The sequence below is a fragment of the Cyprinodon tularosa genome, unplaced genomic scaffold (genome assembly GCF_016077235.1).
Source record: "Cyprinodon tularosa strain WSP-4 unplaced genomic scaffold, ASM1607723v1 ctg191, whole genome shotgun sequence".
NCBI classification, from domain to species: domain Eukaryota; kingdom Metazoa; phylum Chordata; class Actinopteri; order Cyprinodontiformes; family Cyprinodontidae; genus Cyprinodon; species Cyprinodon tularosa.
The window spans coordinates 570,980-594,307 of record NW_024038682.1 but is presented as its reverse complement, the minus strand read 5'-3'; the positions used below and the strand labels follow the sequence as shown (position 1 = coordinate 594,307).

General features: G+C 37.4%; 1 protein-coding gene across 4 annotated transcripts in view; it reads right to left on the bottom strand.

Annotated features, from left to right (window-relative positions):
• nhsb (Nance-Horan syndrome b (congenital cataracts and dental anomalies)) overlaps nt 1-23,328 on the bottom strand; it is a 78,002-nt gene that overhangs the window by 8,086 nt on the left and 46,588 nt on the right. For 3 of the 4 annotated variants that reach the window (XM_038283244.1, XM_038283245.1, XM_038283246.1), the window contains exons 2-4: nt 2,028-2,180; nt 1,802-1,938; nt 198-245 (exon numbers count right to left, since the gene is read on the bottom strand). In XM_038283244.1, coding sequence (XP_038139172.1) covers nt 198-245; nt 1,802-1,938; nt 2,028-2,180 — 338 coding nt within the window. Of the gene's footprint in view, nt 1-197; nt 246-1,801; nt 1,939-2,027; nt 2,181-12,974; nt 13,144-23,328 lie in introns of those variants that run through there. The other variant, XM_038283247.1, reaches the window with a different exon arrangement.

Genomic DNA, 23,328 nt, shown 5'->3' with positions numbered 1-23,328 from the left:
GATTTGTGTTGCTATGTTGATTTGTTTCAGTGTAAAGCTACGATTGTGGCATGTGGGCTAATTGTTGGAGTTGGAGTGCACCTAGTGGTCAAATTTTGCTTCTTTACCAAAAATGCTCACTGGATTGGAAGGGAAAATAACATATTTTGTATTAAAAAAAGAAAAAGCTGGTACATACTTTATGTAAAAACACAAACCTTTCGTGGTTGATACTCCAGTTCTCGTTCCCTCTCTGCTCTCTCTTGCTGTAAAGCAACATTAGAAACAAGGGTCAATTTGATTAAAACAGGTATTATATTATGTCATTAAAGCAGTGAATATGATCAAGGACATCATAGTTTTTGGGAATCAAAATGCACAGCAATAGTTGTCAGAAGGTGTAATGCTAAAAATCCTCTAGCACCTCCACTAGTGATATATAGACCTTGTTTTGCCATGTTACTCTGGACTAAAGCAGTACCAAGACCCTTTCAAATTTAGTGCTCTTGTCTTATTCTTATTTATTTCAGTTTGGAAAATGAAATTCTAATTATTTTTATCTGAATTTGATACAAATTTACAACGAGAAAGACTTTGTATTTAATTGTTTGTATTTTAAAATATAAGCTAAATAATGTATATTTTCTTGACTCATATATTGCCCCAAAAAAATAAATGACCAAAACATATGATGACTCAATGACTCAACATTTAAAATTAAAATTTGCACTGACTAACATTGTTTTTTTCTCTAGGTTTTTTTTTCCCTTTTGTGTTGAAGGTATCCAGAGGCCAGTTATTTCTGTGTTCTGTGAAAGATATAAAGCAGCTGCTAACTGCTTTCTGTATTTTCTTAGTTTTCCTTTCCTATAAAAGTACTCCAACCCAATGATTCCGGGTTTAGCTGGTTGTCCATATATAAAACTACTGCTCTTTATATTCTATATACTATTTTTATATTATGGAAAATACATATAGCTCGCTGCTTTTGCATTTAGCCTTCATGTCTCTTAGTCCTTTAAACTGGTCTGTTTCTGTTTGTCAAAAGGGAGTTTGTACTCGCAGCTGTTATCACATCCTCGCTTATACAGAGAAATTGGTTAACACAACACTAAGGGCAGGATATTATTAGATTGTTTTTTTTATTAACTGATTTTGAAAAATCATCTTAATTGTACCAATTGTATTTTAAGTTTTATTAAATTTACTGGAGGTGGTTGGTTAAGACTCTGGATTAGATTGTGTTTATGAAAATTATTGATTAAGGGTATAGTGGAGGATGTTCTTTTTCCGGGTGGATCATTTAATAAGTGGTCCTTCTAATTGTCAATCATTCTGGTGATATGTTTATGGAAGGCCGTCTTATGTGCTTGTCTCCATTTTCACTTATGGTGGTGAGTCTGACATAGTGAAAAAATTGCATATCTTCTTTAGGGAAAATAAGTTTGCATGAGCAAACAGCAACTTTTGAACAGAGCCTGCATGAAGAGAAATGGGCTTGTGCATGCTCTCGCATACATTTAATAGGCGTTTAATCTTTTTAAAATGGTGAAGGCAGGTCTTTCCAAAAAATTTGTGAAAATCCTCCATTATGCCTTTAACATAAAACTGAGACCAAATTCATATATAACTACAATGGGACCTGCTTGTCAAGGAAAGCCTCTCAAATAACATCCGATGTAAATCTGCTTTACATCAAAAGAAACAACTTATACTGAGATAAAAACTTCCAGGTTGGGATGTCTGTAAAATCCTTGCCTATGAATGTAATAAATACCAAAGGCCTCTACTAGGTTCTATTTGTTCAATGTAAAATTCTGACCGCTTGTGCAAGCCGACTTCTCTGTTGCCGGCGGATGCTGTGCGGTGAGGGAAACGTAGGCATGGGTGGGGCCACGGAGATGGAGATGGTCACCCTGTTTCTCTCCCGGCTTGAGGAAAGCTGATGTTGTTGTTCTTCTGTGGATCCAAAGACATACAGGAAAACCGACCATCTGTAGATAAAAAGCACCAGCTATATCGTTGCTTTGCACCAGTCGTGTTCTTACCTTGATGCAGAGCTCTCAGACTCAGCTGAGCATTTCTGTGAAGCTCCTCCAAACACGGCGGTCTGGTAAGGGGGTGAAACACATTGTGTTGCTGGTGCCATGGGGCCTGATAGTGCACTGACAGCTTACTCTCTATATCCAGGTTCGACACCGCTAAACGGAGAAAAAAAGGGCACAGACCACAGATAGGACTCATTAAAGGTGAACACTGACACAATAGATCACGGCCTCTTATTACCTGATATAATGCCTGAGATTATTTTAATATTATCTATAATTATTCTCTCTCTTTATTTTTTAATTGGTTTATCCCTTAACATCTGAATCTTTTATTTAAAGAAATAAATGTCCCTTTATTTTTTTTGCCTTAAACATCTATTACATTATGTTTGCCCTTATAAGGTAATAATGAGCCATTATTAAGCCCTTTATATGTACATTTTTTAAATATAATTGTCTTTTCACAATAAAAATAAAAGGAGAGAGTTTCAAAGGATCTATCAGTGTCATCTTCAGAGAAAATAGATCATTCCTGTGTCTAGAAAAAGCCAACCATGTAACCACTCTGACAGTGATACTGTGTAAACACTAGGGGCTGTATGGCACCCCCCAGAAGCAAAATAAATTATTTTTAACCAAAACTGCAATTGAGATCTTTGTTAGATTTTTCTCTTCTCTATTTACAAGCATCTACATATTAAGGCTAAATTCTTTTATGGTTCTATGGACCCACTGCTCTCTTTTTAGAGTCCATTATTGTGCACTTTTACTATTGCATGGAACAGGGCTTACTTCTACCATGGGGAACTGATCTGAGAGCTCACTGCAATTTTTTTCCCCCCTCTGTGGGGCTGTTGACCAAAGCACCTCTGCAATTACAAAATGTATTTATTTCTATTGCGGTTATATTGCAAATACATTTGCAATTGCGCAGATTGAGTGAACACCCACAGAAAACATAACTCAAAACTTATTTTGAATACTGTAAAGTAACCTTTGACCTACTCAACAAATTACATCTACAAGGCAAAGCTTTAGGTTATTACTTTAAGACCACTGCACCATTACCGGTATCGGGCAGGGGCCCAATCTAGCACTAAAATGGTGGTATCGGTATCAGCAAGTACCAGCAAATAGGGCACCAATACTATTTTGAGAGCCAAAAGTTTAATCAACTATTGTCACCCATTCTAGGTAGGCAATAAAAAGCTATACTGTATTCACTTTGTATTTAATCTTTTCCTGCTTCACAAAGGTAGGCAGCAGCTTGACAAACCATGATGGCAATTATTTTACATCCAAACACGTAGCTTGCAGTTCTTCATATAGCCTATACACACACACACATCAATTTCAAACAGATGGTATCAGGTATCGGTATTGTATCGGCCAATACTGCACAGCCAGGTAGCGGGTATCGGTATGGTATGGACCAATACTACACAGCCAGGTATCAGGTATCGGTACGGTATCGGCCAATACTGCACACCCAGGTATCGGGTATCGTTTAGGGGCCAAAAAATGGCATTGGCGCAACACTATTTAAGACAATGATATTTGGAATATGACGTCTTAACTTCTGATTTTTTGGAGATGTGGAACATGCCTTCACTTCCCCCAAATGATTATATTGAATATTAGACATTTCCAAAAGTGATCATTTCTCAATCAAAAGCAAATTAAATACTGAAGTGACTTATAATGTCACTGTTCCTCTGAAGTAACCGAAACTTCTGCCTAGAAACAGTATATGTATCTTCTCTTTTCTATACTTTTTATAATTTAAACTTTCATGTAGGCTACTGTCATTGGCTTGTCTCTACTCACCCTATAAGCAAATAAGATGGAAGAGAAATCTTCAAACATTTATCATGAAGGAATAATCAATTGTGCCTATATAGCCCAAGTGTAATAAAATGACTCAAAATAAGCGCTTTGTAATTCGCTTTTACCTGTGAAAAACTGTGCTTTATTATAACAGACACATGCAAGTCTTCTAAATTAGAACATAATACAACATAATGTTGTTTTTCAGTATTTATTTATTTTTGGTCCAAATAAAGGTTGCAGCAATATTTGGCACCAGAAGGTGGCAGCTAAATCCACCCATAACACCCAAACATCCATATGACCATTAACCTCTCTGTCCCACACATTTGGTTATTACCAAAATAAATTATTATAAGAAAACAAAAGCCCCTCAGCCACCTTGAAAGGCAGATGCATAATAGTCTCCATGGTAGGAAGAGGAGGAAGAGATGGACTGTGATTATCTATCCCTCTTATCTTCTCTCAAAACTCATCTGGCTTTATTTATGAGTCCTGTCTCCCCTCTTTTAACCTGAAATTCAACATGTAATTGTGTCCTTGAAAGCCACATTGCAAATCAGTAGCCAAGCAACCTTTCATTGCTCATCAAGGCTTTTATTTGCTGCCAATTAAATCAGTGAGCTCACATCAACAGCTTTGGGTTGATTGAAACTACAAGGTTAGAGCGGTTCATTTACAAAACATAAACAGTTACACAGCTTCCTGCCCTAAAGAGGGTCATGTTCCTTTAACATTACATTCAGTTTGGTATAAATACAACAAGGTAAAGCAGTAGATAGTAGCTTGAAGATATTGTTTCCTTTTCAAAACTGTCATATTCAGGTAAAATTAAAGTTTAATTTTAGATTTGTTAGAATAAATTTATCAAAACAAGTTTTAAAAATTCTTTTACAATTTACCATGCCTCTAAAAATGGTTGATTCCTTTGACATCTTCTCCACATTCATTTGTTAGCAAGATTCAAAGAATATTAAGCACATATTCCCAGACATTAATTTATTTTTATGTTGCAGATTCTTTTTTTTTTTTTGTTTTAATGTTGCTCAAGATTTTTTATCTTTGTAGCTTTTTTTATCCTGAAATATAAGGTGTGGATTTAGCAGAAGTTTGGAAAAATAGCTTTAAATTCCAACTTTACACTAATAGTAAGGATTAAGAACTCATTTAGGTGTTCTAAGATACTATATATGTCTATTAAATATTTAACAGGTTTCTTTGTAACTAGTACCATGGTGCTAAAAAGCAGGTCACAGAAAGATTCAAAGAATAAATCTTATAAACATTGGCAAAAACAGTAAAGCTTATTCATAACTCTGTATGATCTGCACTTCAGCAACTGTGTTGCACTTAATATTTGTCAAAGACACAAGTGACCACAGAATTAAGCTGTTAAGTTTGTACCTATCATCTTATTGCTTATTTTTTCTCCAACTGTTTCCCCCATCGTTGTGTCTGTGGATGCAGTGTCAGCAGCTTTCACTGTCATCATTAAGATATACTCAGAGCTCCAGCAGAGGCACACAAAGAAATTCAGGGACTTAAAAAAAACATTATATATATATATATATATATATATATATATATATATATATATATATATATATATATATATATATATATATATATATATATATATATATATATATATATATATATATATATATATATATATATATATATATATATAATGTTTTTTTTAAGTATATATATATATATATATGGGATATAGCCATATTGAAACAATATGGCTATATCCCACTCGGGATGAGCGTGCTAGAAAATGGATGGATGGATGGATATATATATATATATATATATATATATATATATATATATATATATATATATATATATATATACATTGAAAAAACTGGGAAGTGAGTATAATAGGGCTATAATTGAAAACATTTTTTTTTTTTTTTTTTTGTATTGCCTTGAAATGTAATTTGGAGCTACAGTTTTAAAGTGTGATGGAAAGAGTGAATACATTTTATTTATTTTAAGCAAGAAATAAAAGAAAAAATGCAAATAAACTGTCACAACGATAAAAAAAACTGAAGTTAAAACTTTTTCTGAAGTTGAGTTTAGCTATAAAAGAAGAACATAAATAAACTAGTGCAGGGTATAGAAACCAGTGATCAGGGTAGAAAGGGGTAGATGGATGTGTTTAGTGAATAATCTATCAACAAAAAAATTAAGTATGTTGACCTGCAACAAAATTTTATTTGACAAATTTCCTAAAGCTTCTGTCTGATTCAACAAAACTGATACAAGAAGTTGTAATGATGACAACTACAACCTGCCTACGTTTGCTATTGTCTCACAAAGATTGAAAAAGCAAAGAATTCTTTAAAGGCAATGGTTTATTATTATGTTCGCGTCTTTTAATAAATAAACTAATAAATAAATAAACAGCAGTAGTTGAAGTTTTAAATGCCTTTTATATGTTTATCTCAGGCTATTATAAACATTTGTGTCAATTGTTTTTCATTGCAAGTGAGTGGGCATTGAGCCACATCATAACCCCAGACAGGGAAAAAGTGTCCAGCACAGGTACCGGTAATAAACAGCTGACCTTCTCCAGAACAGAGCCTAATTTAGAGAACAGAAAAAAACAACTTGTTGATAAAGGGTTTAGTTTCTCAAAATGCAAAAAAATAAATAAATAAACAACATGTTTCTGAAAGAAACAAAGCTAAAAGTAAAACACCTACATAAACCTTCAAAGCAGCAATGATGCATAACTTGGCCCTTACTGTAAACCAATGCTTGGTTTATAAGAATGGTTAAGAGTTCCAGAACATGTGTTTCTCTGATCTAAGCATTTAAAGAAGTCGCCTTAATCCAAACTTTGAGAGTTTGACATCAATAACTACAGAACACACCATTTGAAATCTTATTGTCATGTAAATATGGAAATTTCCACATTTCTACCCCTTTAAATAATATAAGTTAAACTGACACAGTTGATGATAACTAAGAATTATTTGATTTTGAGGGGGAAAATCTTCTTTATGGAAAACATAAGGGGCAGATAACAGGAGATTGTTTGAGAATGATTTTTGGACCGATGATTGTAATGGGTTGAATATTGAGTTAGCTGTAAGTAGCGTTTCAAATTTAACAGCCATATCTTCCTTAAAAAACTTTCCCTAACAATAGTATGCTTTTGTCAGCTTTTTCTTGATCATCTTGTAACGTATACTGTTCGCAGCATGTTTATATTTTTCACTAGCATGGTGCTATTTTTTAAATGCCTTTTTCATGCCAGTTTGGATTCTATCCTTATAACACTGATGCTTTATTTGTTCTAAAAAGTTTAAACTGAATGAAAGAGTAAAAAGGAGATTGAGTTATTTTGCTTCCAGAGCCTTGACATCGAAATCAAATCATGGCACAGGACTCAGCTCACAAAAAATCTGTTAATTAAAGTCCTTTGTTTTATTTAGAAGACAAACTGTAGAGTATAAAAAGGGTTGTGCCATCAAACTATAAAAAGACTTTAAAAAAATACATCCTCCATGGCAACTGTAATCAGAGCAGATTTACCACTGCATTTTCTCTTTCTGGCACATCTATATGATCTCCCCCCACTCTCTAGTACAGATATGAGTGAATGTAAGTCATTAGTGGAGAATGTATTAGGGTGTATCTGGGTCAGGCAGCATACTCCCTATGGCAGTAGCTGCAAAATCTTGTCATAGCAGTCAGCTATTATACAGTTAGGGCCAGAAATATTTGGACAGTGACACAAGTTTTGTTATTTTAGCTTTTTACAAAAACATGTTCAGAAATACAATTATATATATAATATGGGCTGAAAGTGCACACTCCCAGTTGCAATATAAGAGTTTCCACATCCAAATCGGAGAAAGGGTTTAGGAATCATAGCTCTGTAATGCATAGCCTCCTCTTTTTCAAGGGACCAAAAGTAATTGGACAATGGACTCTAAGGGCTACAATTAACTCAAAAGATGTCTCCCTCGTTAACCTGTAATCAATTAGGTAGTTAAAAGGTCTGGGTTGATTCCAGGTGTGTGGTTTTGCATTTGGAAGCTGTTGCTGTGACCAGACAACATGCGGTCAAAAGAACTCTCAATTGAGGTGAAGCAGAACATCCTGAGGCTGAAAAAAAAAGAAAAAATCCATCAGAGAGATAGCAGACATGCTTGGAGTAGCAAAATCAAAAGTCAGGTACATTTTGAGAAAAAAGGAATTCACTGGTGAGCTTGGGAACTCAAAAAGGCCTGGGCATCCACGGAAGGCAACGGTGGTGGATGATCTCCGCATACTTTCTTTGGTGAAGAAGAACCCGTTCACAACATCAACTGATGTCCAGAACACTCTCAGGGAAGTAGGTGTATCTGTCTCTATGTCAATAGTAAAGAGAAGACTCCATGAAAGTAAATACAAAGGATTCACATCTAGATGCAAACCATTCATCAATTCCAAAAATAGACAGGCCAGAGTTAAATTTGCCGAAAAACACCTCAAGAAGCCAGCCCAGTTCTGGAAAAGTATTCTATGGACAGATGAGACAAAGATCAACCTGTACCAGAATGATGGGAAGAAAAAAGTTTGGAGAAGAGAGGGAACGGCACATGATCCAAGGCACCCCACATCCTCTGCAAAACATGGTGGAGGTAACGTGATGGCATGGGCATGCATGGCTTTCAATGGCACTGGGTCACTTTTGTTTATTGATCACATAACAGCAGAGAAGAGTAGCTGGATTAATTCTGAAGTGTACCGGGATATACTTTCAGCCCAGATTCAGCCAAATGCTGCAAAGTTGATCGGACGGCGCTTCACAGTACAGATGGAAAATGACCCCAAGCATACAGCCAAAGCTAGCCAGGAGTTCATGAGTGCAAAAAAGTGGAACATTCTGCAATGGCCAAGTCAATCACCAGATCTTAACCCAGTGGTTCTCAAACTTTTTCTGTCATTCCCCACTTTGGACAAGGGGGAATTTTCAAGCCCCGCCTGTCCCCATCGCCCCAACACAATGCTAATGAAATATGCAACAATCTTAAAATTTTCCAATTTTATTGAAGTAACAAGTAGTATCTAAATACAAACTATCTACATCAAATAACAGCAAGCTCAAAAATAAAGAAAATAAAAATGCTGCTGTGTCAAAATTTGTATCAAGCTCAAAGATAGAAAAAATTAAAGTGCCACTCTGCAATCAGTTAATAAAAGAAAAGAAGTGAAATCCATCTGGCAATACAGGTCTATTTATCCCTGCATTAGTGGCTGCAATGAGCCTGTTTTGCATTGCACAGTTTCTCAAAACGGGGTTGCAGGCTTGATACTGCCACTCTCAAGTCATGCTCAATGTTCAGCTGAGATCTGTATTTTGTTTTCAGTAAAGCAACAGTTGAAAAGCCCATCTCACAGAGATATGATGTGGCAAAGGGAAGAAGAATGCACACAGCTCTCTGCCCAATGAGTGGAAACTCCCTCTCCACTCCAAACCAGAATTCACTATTAGTCTGAGCATTAAACCTGAGCCTCAGGGTGGAGTCAGACGTCATTTCAATAAACTGGTCCTATTTATTTAAGATAAAATATTTCAAATTCAGTTATTTATGATCAACCTGCACCGTCAATCCCGGCGCATGTGCGCTTTATTTGCAGTCTGGACGCTGAGGGTAAACATGCTGTGTCTCTGCAGCGCTGAGAGGGACTCCTGCGATAGCGGGGGAGAACGGGGTTGGGACGGGGGAGGCGCCCCACGGCAGCACCTGCCGCTGGAGGACAAGAAAAGGAACGATACGTGCTTTCACGTAAGAGTCTCCAAAAGTCGCTAGATTTGTCGCTAGTCGCTTTTTTTAAAAAGAGTCGCTGGAGGGGTCTAAAATATAGCAACAAAGTCGCTGAGTTGGCAACACTGGGGCGCGAAAGTTTATTCCGTTACAAATAATATGCCGACGTCACGTCAATCATTATTTTGGCACTTCAGTTCCAGGTGAAATTTTTCTCATATCTAATGTTCTTTTAATTAGACTGCATGTAGGCTAGTAATGATTACTTTGTGGGTTTGATTGGTCTAAAAAGCGGCAACATACAGCTATAAGGACAGTTTGCTCTCACATATTCTACATTTATAGTCACACACACACACACACACACCGGAACTTGGCGCGCCCCACCTGTCACGTCTCAATTCCCCACCAGTGGGTCGCGCCACACACTTTGAGAACCCAATTGAGCATGCATTTCACTTGCTTAAATCCAAACTTCAGACGGAAAGACCCACAAACAAGCAAGACCTGAAGGCTGCGGCTGTAAAGGCCTGGCAAAACATTAAGAAGGAGGAAACCCAGTGTTTGGTGATGTCTATGGGTTCCAGACTTAAGGCAGTGATTGCCTCCAAACGATTCGCCACAAAATATTGAAAAAAAAAATATTTTGTTTGGGTTATATTTATTTGTCCAATTACTTTTGAGCTCCTAAAATGTGAGACTATTTGTAAAGAAATGTGTACAATTCCTACATTTTCTATCAGATATTTTTGTTCAACCCTTTAAATTAAACGTTATAATCTGCACTTGAATTCTGTTGTAGAGGTTTGATTTCAAATCCAATGCAGTGGCATGCAGAGCCCAACCCGCAAAAATTGTGTTATTGTCCAAATATTTCTGGCCCTAACTGTATAAGAAACAGTAGCTGCCTGCAAAGGAAACCCTGCAGTATTAGGCTTCAGCCAAACACGTAGGGGAATTAGCATTTGGAATTTTTTCAAAGCAAACCTTTTGTGCTCGATTTTCCTTAATTGGAGTTTTCTTTAATTGTGATAAACATGACCAGAAATCTACACCTTAAAATGTCATTAGACAATTCATTAAGTTTCAAATAGTAGAATACAAGAAACACCGACGGGTGCCCTTTGTAATTTACTTTTTATCTCAGATTATGTTAGTGACTCAGTGTTCTTCACTGATTCGTCACATGTTTTACATGTGTTTTCTACAACAGCACATGCAAATCAGCATTTTGGGACTTGCTTTATCGTGCAACAGCATGAGAATAACTGTATAATACTGGAGTAAATTAACTGAAAGGAGTTGTAACTGATAGTGATGGTACAAACTATGTTTTTCCACTTTTGTACCCACTTATTTTAGGACAAAAACAATAACATTCATATTCAAAATTCTACAAGGTAGAGCTTGAGTAATTGCTCCAAATATTGTAAATTAAAAGATAAATGGGAGATTTTATAAAGGGTTTACAAGTAGAGAGGCACCGATCTAGAACCTAGATCTAGAACCATTTGTTTTGTATAGACTGTGTACACATTATGATAATAAAGTTTGTCTAAGTCTAAGGATCGGATATCAGCTTCAATATTGACCAGTTAGCTGGATGGGCTATTGGTACTTTGATATCGGATATCAGAGATCCAATCCAGTTCTCTTTACATGGAACTGTAATTTCTTTCTTTTTGCTGCATATTTGTTAATAAATATGATTAAGTACATCTATACTGTATCTCTGTTAATTTGTCACCTTTTTTTAACAATCTTTATGTCAAGGTTAAAGCCTTCACCCACATGGCAAGATATATGGTTCATATACACCAGAGCTGAGTCGGATCGGTATCGACCCATACACTGAGCCCAGGTATGCTGGTGAAGGTTCTCGGTCATCCAGGTCATAGTCATTCCAAAAAAGTCCATGGGACTTTGTTTTCCAAGTTTAAAGATGTTTTGCTTCCTGTCCAGGAAGCTTTTTCAATTCAAAATGTCCGAATTAGCGTTGAGTTCCAAGCTTTATTGAGTGGAACATACAAACCCTTTTTTTGGCTTAGAAACATGCTAATTGCGCCGAAAGAAAAGGTCCACCAATTAGAAATGGGGAGTCGTTGAGATCTTTGTTAGCCTGCAATATCTGATACTGGTCTATGCTTCTGAAAGGGGTTGTTAGGGGCATTTTTGGCCTGGCTGACCAGGCGAGGTGTCTTGGTCCCCTGCATGGCATCTCTATTTACAAGTTTGTTTATTGTTTTTGTAAAACCTTTCCTCCAAACATGTTTTTTCATTTAAGGCGGGGCATATGAAAAGCAATAAAATAACATTGCCAAACCATCTCACAGTGTGGATTTGACTTCAGTGGAAAATAATATTACATTGAATAAAGGGGTCAGTGGCCGGCAGATACAATCTGTTAAATTACTTAAATTAAGGTGTATTTGGAAGTCATAGATTATTTAGTTATTAGTCTAGGTACCTTTACTAGAACACTTAAAATGAAACTGGCCTCTGCATCCAGTGTATATACATCATGAAAAAAGAAAATAGTTTATTACTACTTAAAGACAGGAGATGATGACATTTAAATAAGGTAGATTTGTGCTGCTTAAACTTACTCATATCTAAAGTCAGAGCAAAAAATGTAAAAGTTTCTAATAACTGTAACTGTGGAAAAACACGACTTAACCAGGATCCAGGTTTATTCTTGTCATAATTTAAGGAAGGAAGACTTTGACGAATGTAGAAAAAACAAACAACTGTTCAGGCCTTTTTGGGTCCCGAAGTCTCCAACAAGACTTCATCCTGAAATTTGTGAACACATCTTAACTAGGGTGTGAAATCTATGGATTGTCCTGTTTAAAAGTGCACTTCACTGCACTTGTATTTAAAAACGATGAATCCATTGACCTTTTTATACATATATATCTATATATATATATCTATATATATAGAGATATATCTCTATATATCTCTATATATAGATATATCTATATATATAGATGTATATAGAGATATATCTCTATATATATCTATATATAGATATATATAGATTTTTTCTTTTAACCTTAACAACAGGTATAAAGTTTGTCCACTATGTACCACCGGCAGAAACCTTTAGACAGAAACTATGCTTTGATTTACAAAACCTTTAAAGCAACTAAAATCACAATGCATCAAAGGTTGAAGCATTTAACATTTTGCACATCTTAAATCACACGAAAATTTTCCTGTTGCTCATATAGCAGCATAACAGCAAAGCAGCATCTGACACTCAAAGATGTGTGACATTCCAAACAATAAAATGAGCCGAGAGGATAAAAGGTTACAGGATGCACACTGATGTCATAGACGGTACCTTTGGACTGTACTGGGGCACAGCCAAGACCAAGACAAGCCAACGCCATGGTTACAGTTGTTCACTCTTTTCCAGACGATCTTTGTTTTTTTACACAAAATGCTTATTCTGTGTTCAGAATCCTTTTCATCTGTTGATCAGTAGCATCACCTCTTTTCCTCCAGCAGAAATTGCTAAAGCATTCCCTTGCAAGTCCAGCATCCAAGCTGACAGCATCTGCAGACAGAGACACTCCCCTTCCACCCAGCCTTCTATTCCCTTTTCCCATTTAGCCTATCATTAAGTTAAATATTTTCCATATTGTCTACACAATTTTAGGGGAAAAAAAAAAACAAAGCTGCTGTCCAAACTCAAATTTTTGTCTTTTTAATATAATTTGTTCTTCTAGTTCCCCCCCCCCGTCTGCTTAGGTCAGATGGTTTAATCCTGCCTGTGCATGGCCTTTCACTAACCGTAATCTCTTTATGATGCAGTAATATGTGAAGGGAGGGGAGATTCAGCCTCAAAGTATTAATGTATTAATCCACCACATGCTGGGAATATGCATCTCCAGCCCTCTAGTTCTGCCACCAGAGAGTGGTGACCTCTGGGTTAATTTTGGCAAAAGTAGAATAATTAACTGCAATTATCAGGAGCACTTTTAAACAAGACAGAAGATGGGAGAAGCACAAAATGAAAGGAAAAATTTGAGGAACCTAGATCTGGGTTTTGATCTGTGAAGGTATAAGTTCCCATTTGGTTGCAAAATAAACAGCATGACACATAAACAGATAGACAGAGAGAGTCTGAGAGCACCATGCCTGGTAATCTGCTGTAATCTGGAGCTCTGGCAGCTCACTGACTTTAGAGAAGAGCTGCCAGAGCCCGACGGTCCACTAAAGGAGCTTTCAGCCTCCCACCATGCCCTCAAACAACGTAGACCAGCCAAGTCTGCACACACGTGGGTTTGCACGCTTCACCACGGCGGTCAGCATCAGCAGGCAGGAGAGAAGATCACTGTGAATATTAAATGTGCATATGCTCCTTGCGGTTTGTCTCATTTATTTACAGATTTCCCCAACAGGACTGCAGGGAGCTTCTTAATAGCCCGTAGCCCCTGGGGTAGTTTGTCAGGTTCTGATGTCTTATCTGTGAAACAATCAATGGATCACAGACATCTGAAACCCATAAAACCTGAGATATTTTTAAAATACTGTGATAGTTTTATTCATGTTTCATATCTTGTAGCAAGCAGAGGCGTTCTTGTCTTTAGGGTTAACGTTCAATATTTCAAGTTCATTAAATTTTAGTGACTGCTATCTTATGGTATCTTTTCCTTCAATAATAAAATGAGTCAATCATTCTTATTCAATTATCCACAGTGGCTTATTTTGTCCCGCTTTCTTCTTGCTGTGTTGCACCGTCCATTCTACAACATTGCAACATTTTCATGTTAAACACTATTTAGTCATTTAAATTACGTTGTAAAGGTGTTCTTCAATATGAGCCACAGAACATGACAGTAAAACTAAAAGAAAGTGCACTTTAAGTCACAGTGACTCCAAGGCACAGATATTTCTGACGCTGTTCTCAAAGTCTGCTTAGCAAACTCTGTGAAGACAAGCCTTCTCTACTGCCCCTTGGTGGAGCAAAGTGACAACTACAGAATCACAGACAAACAATGCAATGATTATTGGGACTGTTTTTCAGTGAGAAAACATGCATGTAAGTAAATGTATGTAGTTATCACAAAGCTATTGACATGTAATTTAACATATGTCTGTAACAATCAAAGTAATCCTCACAGACAAATACTTTAAATAACTTCATTAAGGTGTATGTATTAATGACATTGGCAAAAAAACAAACAAAGATTACTTTAAGGTGAATAACTATTAATAGGGTTAAACAAAAGCAAGAGATTCTGTAAGTATTTCATTAAAACCTCACAGAATTACTGACAGAGGAATCAAAAGTTAATTTGAAGAGTTTTCTAACAGTCAATAAGATAAGATATACTTTATTTATCTCACAGTAAAGAAATTCAGTTCAATTCAGTTTATTTATATAGCGCTAATTCACAATACATGTCATCTCAAAGCACTATAGTTCACCAGATCATACAGTCAAATTAATTCAAAGTGTTCTAAGGAAAACAGTTGATTGCATTTACTCATTCACTCGAAGGCAATCCCTCACACTAAGCATGCTTTCAGCGACAGTGGAGGGGAAAAACTCCCTTTTAACAGGAACAAACCTCCAGCAGAACCAGGCTCAGTGTGAGCGGCCATCTGCTGAGGCCGGCTGAGGTTCAAGGAAGCAGACATACAAAAGCCAACAACAAAAGGCGATCCCGTCCAGTAAACACATTGCCAGGAAGATGAGCTGCGAGTCAGCTCCCATGTCAGCAGATCTCGAACATCTATAAACAAAGGTGTTGATGGCAGCAGCACAGCTGATATTTCTCTCCAGGATGGTGGCACTGGTTAATACCTCATGAGAGACCTGGTATCAGCTTATGTAGGTTTGCATTTAAAACAACTAATTCTCAGTAACACTGTTTTTTGTGCTAACTGACTGTTAAAGAGTTCAGTGCTGAAATAAATAAAAAACACCTGTGAGAATAATTTCAAATTTGCTGGACCAGCCAGTGAACAAGAGGGAGATTAAATACTGATCATATGACCCAAGAACTACCAAATCAGCAGTGATCATTGGAGGTGGGAACAGCAAATTGGGGGGCTCTTTTGGAATATGGCACTTGAAGACTTTGTATAACAACTCAATTTTTATTGATCTCTTTTTTATCTCTTCAGCTAAATCTTATCTTACATTGGGAATCTTTATAAGGTGTGGTATGTTTTAAATAGACATACAAAACATGTTAAAACATGACAAATATTGCTGAAAATGACAGCTAGTTTAAAATCTGAAGGATGGGGGATCAATGAATATCTAAGCGGAAACTTTCAATATCAAAAGAAGGTGGCAAAAAAACAAAATCCGACCTAAGTAATGACTTAATGAAAAATCTTTAATTTGTCACAACAAAAAAAGTTTTTTTCTAATAAGCTGCCGTTTTATCCCTTATAGCGTGCTACCTTTGATAGTGAGCCAGACGGCCTATATAAAAAAATTCACTGACTGGAATTAACACCATCAATTAGACATGGATGGTATAGTGCAATTATACATTTAAAGACTTTAAATTATTTTTTGGAGAAAAAAAACAACAATGGAAAACACAATTAATGTGTATTTTAGTGTGTGTGTGTCTCTATAAAGCTCCAACTAAAAACAATAAGATAACAAATACAAAACAGGTCTTTTACTTTATGTTGCCTTGAAAAATATAATTTAACATCCATTCTGTATAGACCAGCATTTCGTGTTTCGGAAAAGATGCCCCTAAGATACTGGCATGTGGGGGTGTCAAATGTATTTCTAGGTGTCACTGTGTTTGATAAAATTATGCATTTTTAAAATTTGAAGCCATCGTGAAGGAATGGCACATGCCAAGCCATCGCCCATTTTATTTTTAACTGCATGTCTCCATGGAAACCAATACATATGTAGTGATGGGGTGATCTGCTGAGTGTGTGTTGTGGGGGACTCCTATTGCAGTTCATGGTGGGACTGTAAGCGAGGCTCTATATGTGTCTGTATCAGCTCGTTCTGGAGGGCAATGTAAAATAATTGGTATTCATGGTGATACCTTACTAGTCCTGAATTTGAGCCTGTATGTGTGCTTACCTGTTTAGTTGAAGAAATTGAAAAAGACTAAGCTGAATAGAGGAAGAGGGCGGATATATGGGCTACTAAGGCAAAAAAGGGAAATTAAGAGCTTTTTACCTTTTTTTGCCTTGCTCCCCACACACACACACATATATATATATATATATATATATATATATATATATATATATATATATATATATATATATATATATATATATCTATATATATATAGATAGATATATATATATATATATATATATATAGATATATATCTATATATCTATATATATATATATATAGATATATATATATATATATATATATATATATATATATATATATATATATATATATATATATATATATACAGTGGGGCAAAAAAGTATTTAGTCAGCCACCAATAGTGCAAGTTCTCCCACTTAAAAAGATGAGAGAGGCTGGTAATTTTCATCATAGATATACCTCAACTATGAGAGATAAAATGAGAAAAAAAAATCCAGAAAATCACATTGTCTGATTTTTAAAGAATTGATTTGCAAAATATGGTGGAAAATAAGTATTTGGTCAATAACAAAAGTTCATCTCAATACTTTGTTATATACCGTTTGTTGGCAATGACAGAGATCAAATGTTTTCTGTAAGTCTTCACAAGGTTTTCACACACTGTTGCTGGTATTTTGGCCCATTCCTCCATGCAGATCTCCTCTAGAGCAGTGATGTTCTGTGGCTGTCGCTGGGCAACACGGACTCTCAACTCCCTCCAAAGATTTTCTATGGGGTTGAGATCTGGAGACTGGCTAGGCCACTCCAGGACCTTGAAATGCTTCTTACGAAGCCACTCCTTCGTTACCCGGGCGGTGTGTTTGGGATCATTGTCATGCTGAAAGACCCAGCCATGTTTCATCTTCAATGCCCTTGCTGATGGAAGGAGATTTTCACTAAAAATTTGACGATACATGGCCCCATTCATTCTTTCCTTCACACGGATCAGTCGTCCTGGTCCCTTAGCAGAAAAACAGCCCCAAAGCATGATGTTTCCACCCCCATGCTTCACTGTAGGTATGGTGTTCTTTGGGTGCAACTCAGCATTCTCTCTCCTCCAAACACGACAAGTAGAGTTTTTACCAAAAAGTTCTATTTTGGTTTCATCTGACCATATGATATTCTCACAGTCATCGTCTGGATCATCCAAATGCTCTCTAGCAAACTTGAGACGGGCCTTGACATGTACTGGCTTAAGCAGGGGGACACGTCTGGCACTGCAGGATTTGAGTCCCTGGTGGCGTAGTGTGTTACTGATGGTAGCCTTTGTTACTTTGGTCCCAGCTCTCTGCAGGTCATTCACTAGGTCCCCCCGTGTGGTTCTGGGATTTTTACTCACCGTTCTTGTGATCATTTTGACCCCACGGGGTGAGATCTTGTGTGGAGCCCCAGATCGAGGAAGATTATCAGTGGTCTTGTATGTTTTCCATTTTCTAATAATTGATCCCACAGTTGATTTCTTCACACCAAGCTGTTTACCTATTGCAGATTCAGACTTCCCAGCCTGGTGCAGGTCTATAATTTTGTGTAATTTTGTCCGCCATTGTGGAGTTTAGAGTGTGACTGTTTGAGGTTGTGGACAGGTGTCTTTTATACTGATAACGGGTTCAAACAGGTGCCATTAATGAAGGTAACGAGCGGAGGACAGAGGAGCCTCTTACAGAAGAAGTTACAGGTCTGTGAGAGCCAGAAATCTTGCTTGTTTGTAACTGACCAAATAATTATTTTCCACCATATTTTGCAAATAAATTCTTTAAAAATCAGACAATGTGATTTTCTGGATTTTTTTTTCTCATTTTGTCTCTCATAGTTGAGGTATATCTATGATGAAAATTACCGGCCTCTCTCATCTTTTTGAGTGGGAGAACTTGCACTATTGGTGGCTGACTAAATACTTTTTTGCCCCACTGTATATATATATAGATATATATATATCTATATACACTATATTGCCAAAAGTATTTGCTCACCTGCCTTGACTCACATATGAGCTTAAGTGACATCCCGTTCCTAATCCATAGGGTTCAATATGACGTCGGTCCACCCTTTGCAGCTAGAACAGCTTCAACTCTTCTGGGAAGGCTGTCCACAAGGTTTAGGAGTGTGTTTATGGGAATTTTTGACCATTCTTCCAGAAGCGCATTTGTGAGGTCGCACACTGATGTTGGACGAGAAGGCCTGGCTCTCAGTCTCCGCTCTAATTCATCCCAAAGGTGTTCTATCGGGTTGAGGTCAGGACTCTGTGCAGGCCAGTCAAGTTCATCCACACCAGACTCTGTCATCCATGTCTTTATGGACCTTGCTTTGTGCACTGGTGCACAGTCATGTTGGAAGAGGAAGGGGCCAGCTCCAAACTGTTCCCACAAAGTTGGGAGCATGGAATTGTCCAAAATGTCTTGGTATGCTGAAGCATTCAGAGTTCCTTTCACTGGAACTAAGGGGCCAAGCCCAGCTCCTGAAAAACAACCCCACACCATAATCCCCCCTCCACCAAACTTTACACTTGGCACAATGCAGTCAGACAAGTACCGTTCTCCTGGCAACCGCCAAACCCAGACCCGTCCATCAGATTGCCAGATGGAGAAGCGCGATTCGTCACTCCAGAGAACGCGTCTCCACTGCTCTAGAGTCCAGTGGCGGCGTGCTTTACACCACCGCATCCGACGCTTTGCATTGCACTTGGTGATGTATGGCTTGGATGCAGCTGCTCGACCATGGAAACCCATTCCATGAAGCTCTCTGCGCACTGTTCTATAGCTAATCTGAAGGCCACATGAAGTTTGGAGGTCTGTAGTGATTGACTCTGCAGAAAGTTGGCGACCTCTTCGCACTATGCGCGTCAGCATCCGCTGACCCCGCTCCGTCAGTTTACGTGGCCTACCACTTCGTGGCTGAGTTGCTGTCGTTCCCAAACACTTCCATTTTCTTATAATACAGCTGACAGTTGACTGTGGAATATTTAGGAGCGAGGAAATTTCACGACTGGATTTGTTGCACAGGTGGCATCCTATCACAGTTCCACGCTGGAATTCACTGAGCTCCTGAGAGCGACCCGTTCTTTCACAAATGTTTGTAAAAACAGTCTGCATGCCTAGGTGCTTGAATTTATACACCTGTGGCCATGGAAGTGATTGGAACACCTGATTCCAATAATTTGGATGGGTGAGCAAATACTTTTGGCAATATAGTGTATATATATAGATATATATATATATATATATATATAAAAAATGCATTTTTCAATTTATAAAGTATTTAGTAAGTCAATTGCCATTATCAAGGTTAAATAATTGCTTCAAGTTATCCTCTGCTTGCACAATATTAGGAAAAGATAATATGTTTTACTGTAATGTTGGTAAAGGGTATGTTACAGATAAACATTGAAAAGAGAGCCTTTTGTTTATTTTTTTGTTTATTGTTGAAGTGATCCACCTGCTTCAGCCTCTATTTAACCAGTCTTCAACCAGTCATCATTGCCTCTGCGTCCCTGCGTGTTTCTGATTGCCTTATCCTGACCCATTCTCCCGCTTGACCTCTGAGTCTGCTTGTCCCTGTTCTGATCTGTTTGCCTGACCTGTGTTTGGGCTCTGCTGGATTTCTGCCTGTCTGTGAACCGAACCTGGGACTGTTTCCCGCCACTGGTTTTGGCTTTCCCCTCTGGAATATACTACCTTCCTTCACCTGCCCAGACCTGATCTCCCTGTTGTCCGACCTCTAGTACATAAGCATCAGCGACTCTGGGTGCCCCCTGCGCCATGCCAGCAGCAGAAAGGCTTGAACTGAACTTTAAGACTTTAAGGTTATTGACTCACGCGTTGATTTTCATTAGTGTTGCACCGATACCGATACCAGTATCGGACGGGGCCCCGATACTGCCCTAAAATGGTGGTATCGGTATCGGCGAGTACCAACAAATAGAGAGCCATTTTGAGAGCGTTTATTCAACTATTGTCACCCATTCCTGGTACGCCATTAAAAGTTCTACTGGATTCTCTTTGTATTAGATTTTTTCCTGCTTCACAAAGGTAGGCAGCAGCTTGACAAAGCCATGATGGCAATTATTTTACATTATTATGGTATTGGTATCGGCCGATACTGCACAGCCAGGTATCGGGTATTGGTATCGGGGCCAAAAAATGGCATCGGCGCAACACTGATTTTCATCCTTCGCCAGATAGACCTGGTCCCTAACCTGTGTTCTCTTCCTGCGGAGGTTCCTGCCTTAAACGCCTATGCTGTTCACTGCAAATCAGTTTCTAATAAACAGTTTGAGAAATCTGTCGGTTTGCCTCGAATACAGGGTTGTTTGGTTCTGAGCCTGACACCTTACTCAACCCTACATTAACTCCTGCCAAAATGACAAAATCTTTACAAAGGCATATCATATCAGGTGCAAATAATTAATGGAATTGGTGAGGATTTTGAGTATTAAAAAATGGAATAAATAAAACTTTTTGTAAAAGCAACACTTGGTTGCCTTATTTTAATCCTCCATTTGATATTTTTTATATAATATTCTTGTTTTATATTCACCTTTATTATCTTTATGTTGCATCCACTGCATTGTACTTTCCTTTTTTCTTTCTCATGCACTGAATTTGTGTAACAATGAAATGTGCTATATGGACAAACTTGCCTTGTCTTAAGGGAAAACATTGAAATGTTTAGAAATGGCATAGTCAAAGTCCATACCTCGGTCCAACAAAGAATCTCTGATTAGAGTTGAAGATCGCTGTTAAAAAAAAAAAGAAGAAAATGCCCAACATGAAAGAGCTGTAGCTATCTTTCCTTGGGAATGGGCAAAAATCCGAGTACCAAGACGAGGCAAGCTCATAAAGTAAATAAACTAGCAGCTGTAATGAAGGTGAATGAACATTTATTCTCAATGAAGCTTCTGGACTGGTTTGCTGTTTGCTTCTCAAGATAGACTGTAAGCATGTTCTGAAACTAAAATGGCACACATAAACCTTAAACTGCAGAGGAGCCTGTATTTTTAAATCCTTTGATCAGTTAGTTTACAAGAACATAGTCTTTCCTCTGTTGTAGTGTTGGGGTTTGTATTGGATGAGGACATACTCTATAGTTTTAACCCGCCATCCACTAGAACTGAGTGAACATAGCTGTTTCTATGGAAACAACTTAAAGATTAAAGCCGTGAAGAGTGAGCCACGCCGATTCCCATAAAGCCTTCTGCCTGGGGATGTCAGGAGAAGAAAGAGAAAAGAAACCGATAGAGTGTGACACAGAACAAGAAAAAAAGAGTATTCTGAGTTTGCTTGATGAGTTTAGAGTCTTTGGTCATTTTAGGGTAGGGATTTGCCGAGAGGCAAATCCAAAGCTGACATAAACAAACCAGAGTTCTTATTTAGGAGTTTTTGCATCACCGTCAATTCCCTGACTGGAAAGTCGTTAAATACTCAACATGAATTCTCTCATAATGCTTACATTAAAAATGCAATTAGAAGTTTGAATCTTGTCCTTTGTTGCCTTTTTTTTTTGGTTGTATTTTGATGTTTATTACTTCAAAAATACAATGTAAGCATAATAAATCAACATTACTAATGTTTAAATTAGATTCAAATTAAACCTAAAAAATTAGGGGCCCCTTTAATAAATACTTTATTTGCTTAAAACCATTAACTCAATAATTCAATATTAGGCTCGTTTATGGATTAATTTATTCATTGACCCCTCTTCAGACACAAAAACAAAATTACATACAAACATAAACATCCCTGCTGCCAGTAAAAAAAAAAAAAACACCAACTCATTCCATCAACGGTTTCACCACATTTTACACTAAATTTTGCATTTCAACATACATATTTCTCTTCCTTGCCCTTTGACAGACTGGTGATCTGTCCAGGGTGGGCACCGGCCCCACAGTACCCTGACGGGTAAGAACTAAATCATGGATGGATATTTCTCTTCCAAAAATTGTATATATTTTCAACAATGCAAGGCAAGGCAAGGCAAATTTATTTGTATAGCACAATTCAGTACAAAGTAAATGCAAAGTGCTTTACATGATTAAAATACAGAAAGATAAAACAGAATCAAAGCAAGTAGGAAAAAAAATGCAGAAACAAAAAAGAATATTAAAAACAGTTGGACTAAAGAAAATATGTTTTAGTTGAACTGTTTAACTAGAACAGTCGAAGGCAATCCTAAACAAATGTGTTTTTAGTCTTGATTCAAAGGAACTCAGGCTTTCTGCAATTTTACAGTTTTCTGGAAGTTTGTTCCAGATAAGTGAACCATAGGAACTAAATGCTGCTTCTCCATGTTTAGTTCTGGTTCTAGGTATGCAGAGCAGGCTGGAGCCAGAAGACCTGAGTGGTCTGGAGGGTTGATACACTGATAGCAAGTCTGTGATGGATTTAGGTGCTAAGCCATTCAGAGATTTATAGAAAAGGGTAACTTTAACTTTAACTCTAACTTTTTTTCCAAACAGTTAAGGGAATGGGCGGTTCTAGTCAGGGGCCAACAGGGGCCAGTGCCCCCGTAGATCATGTCTTGGCCCCTGTTATGGTCCCTGTACTGAAGACATAATACTCAAAAAAATTGATGATCTGCGCTGGAACAAAAATGCTTA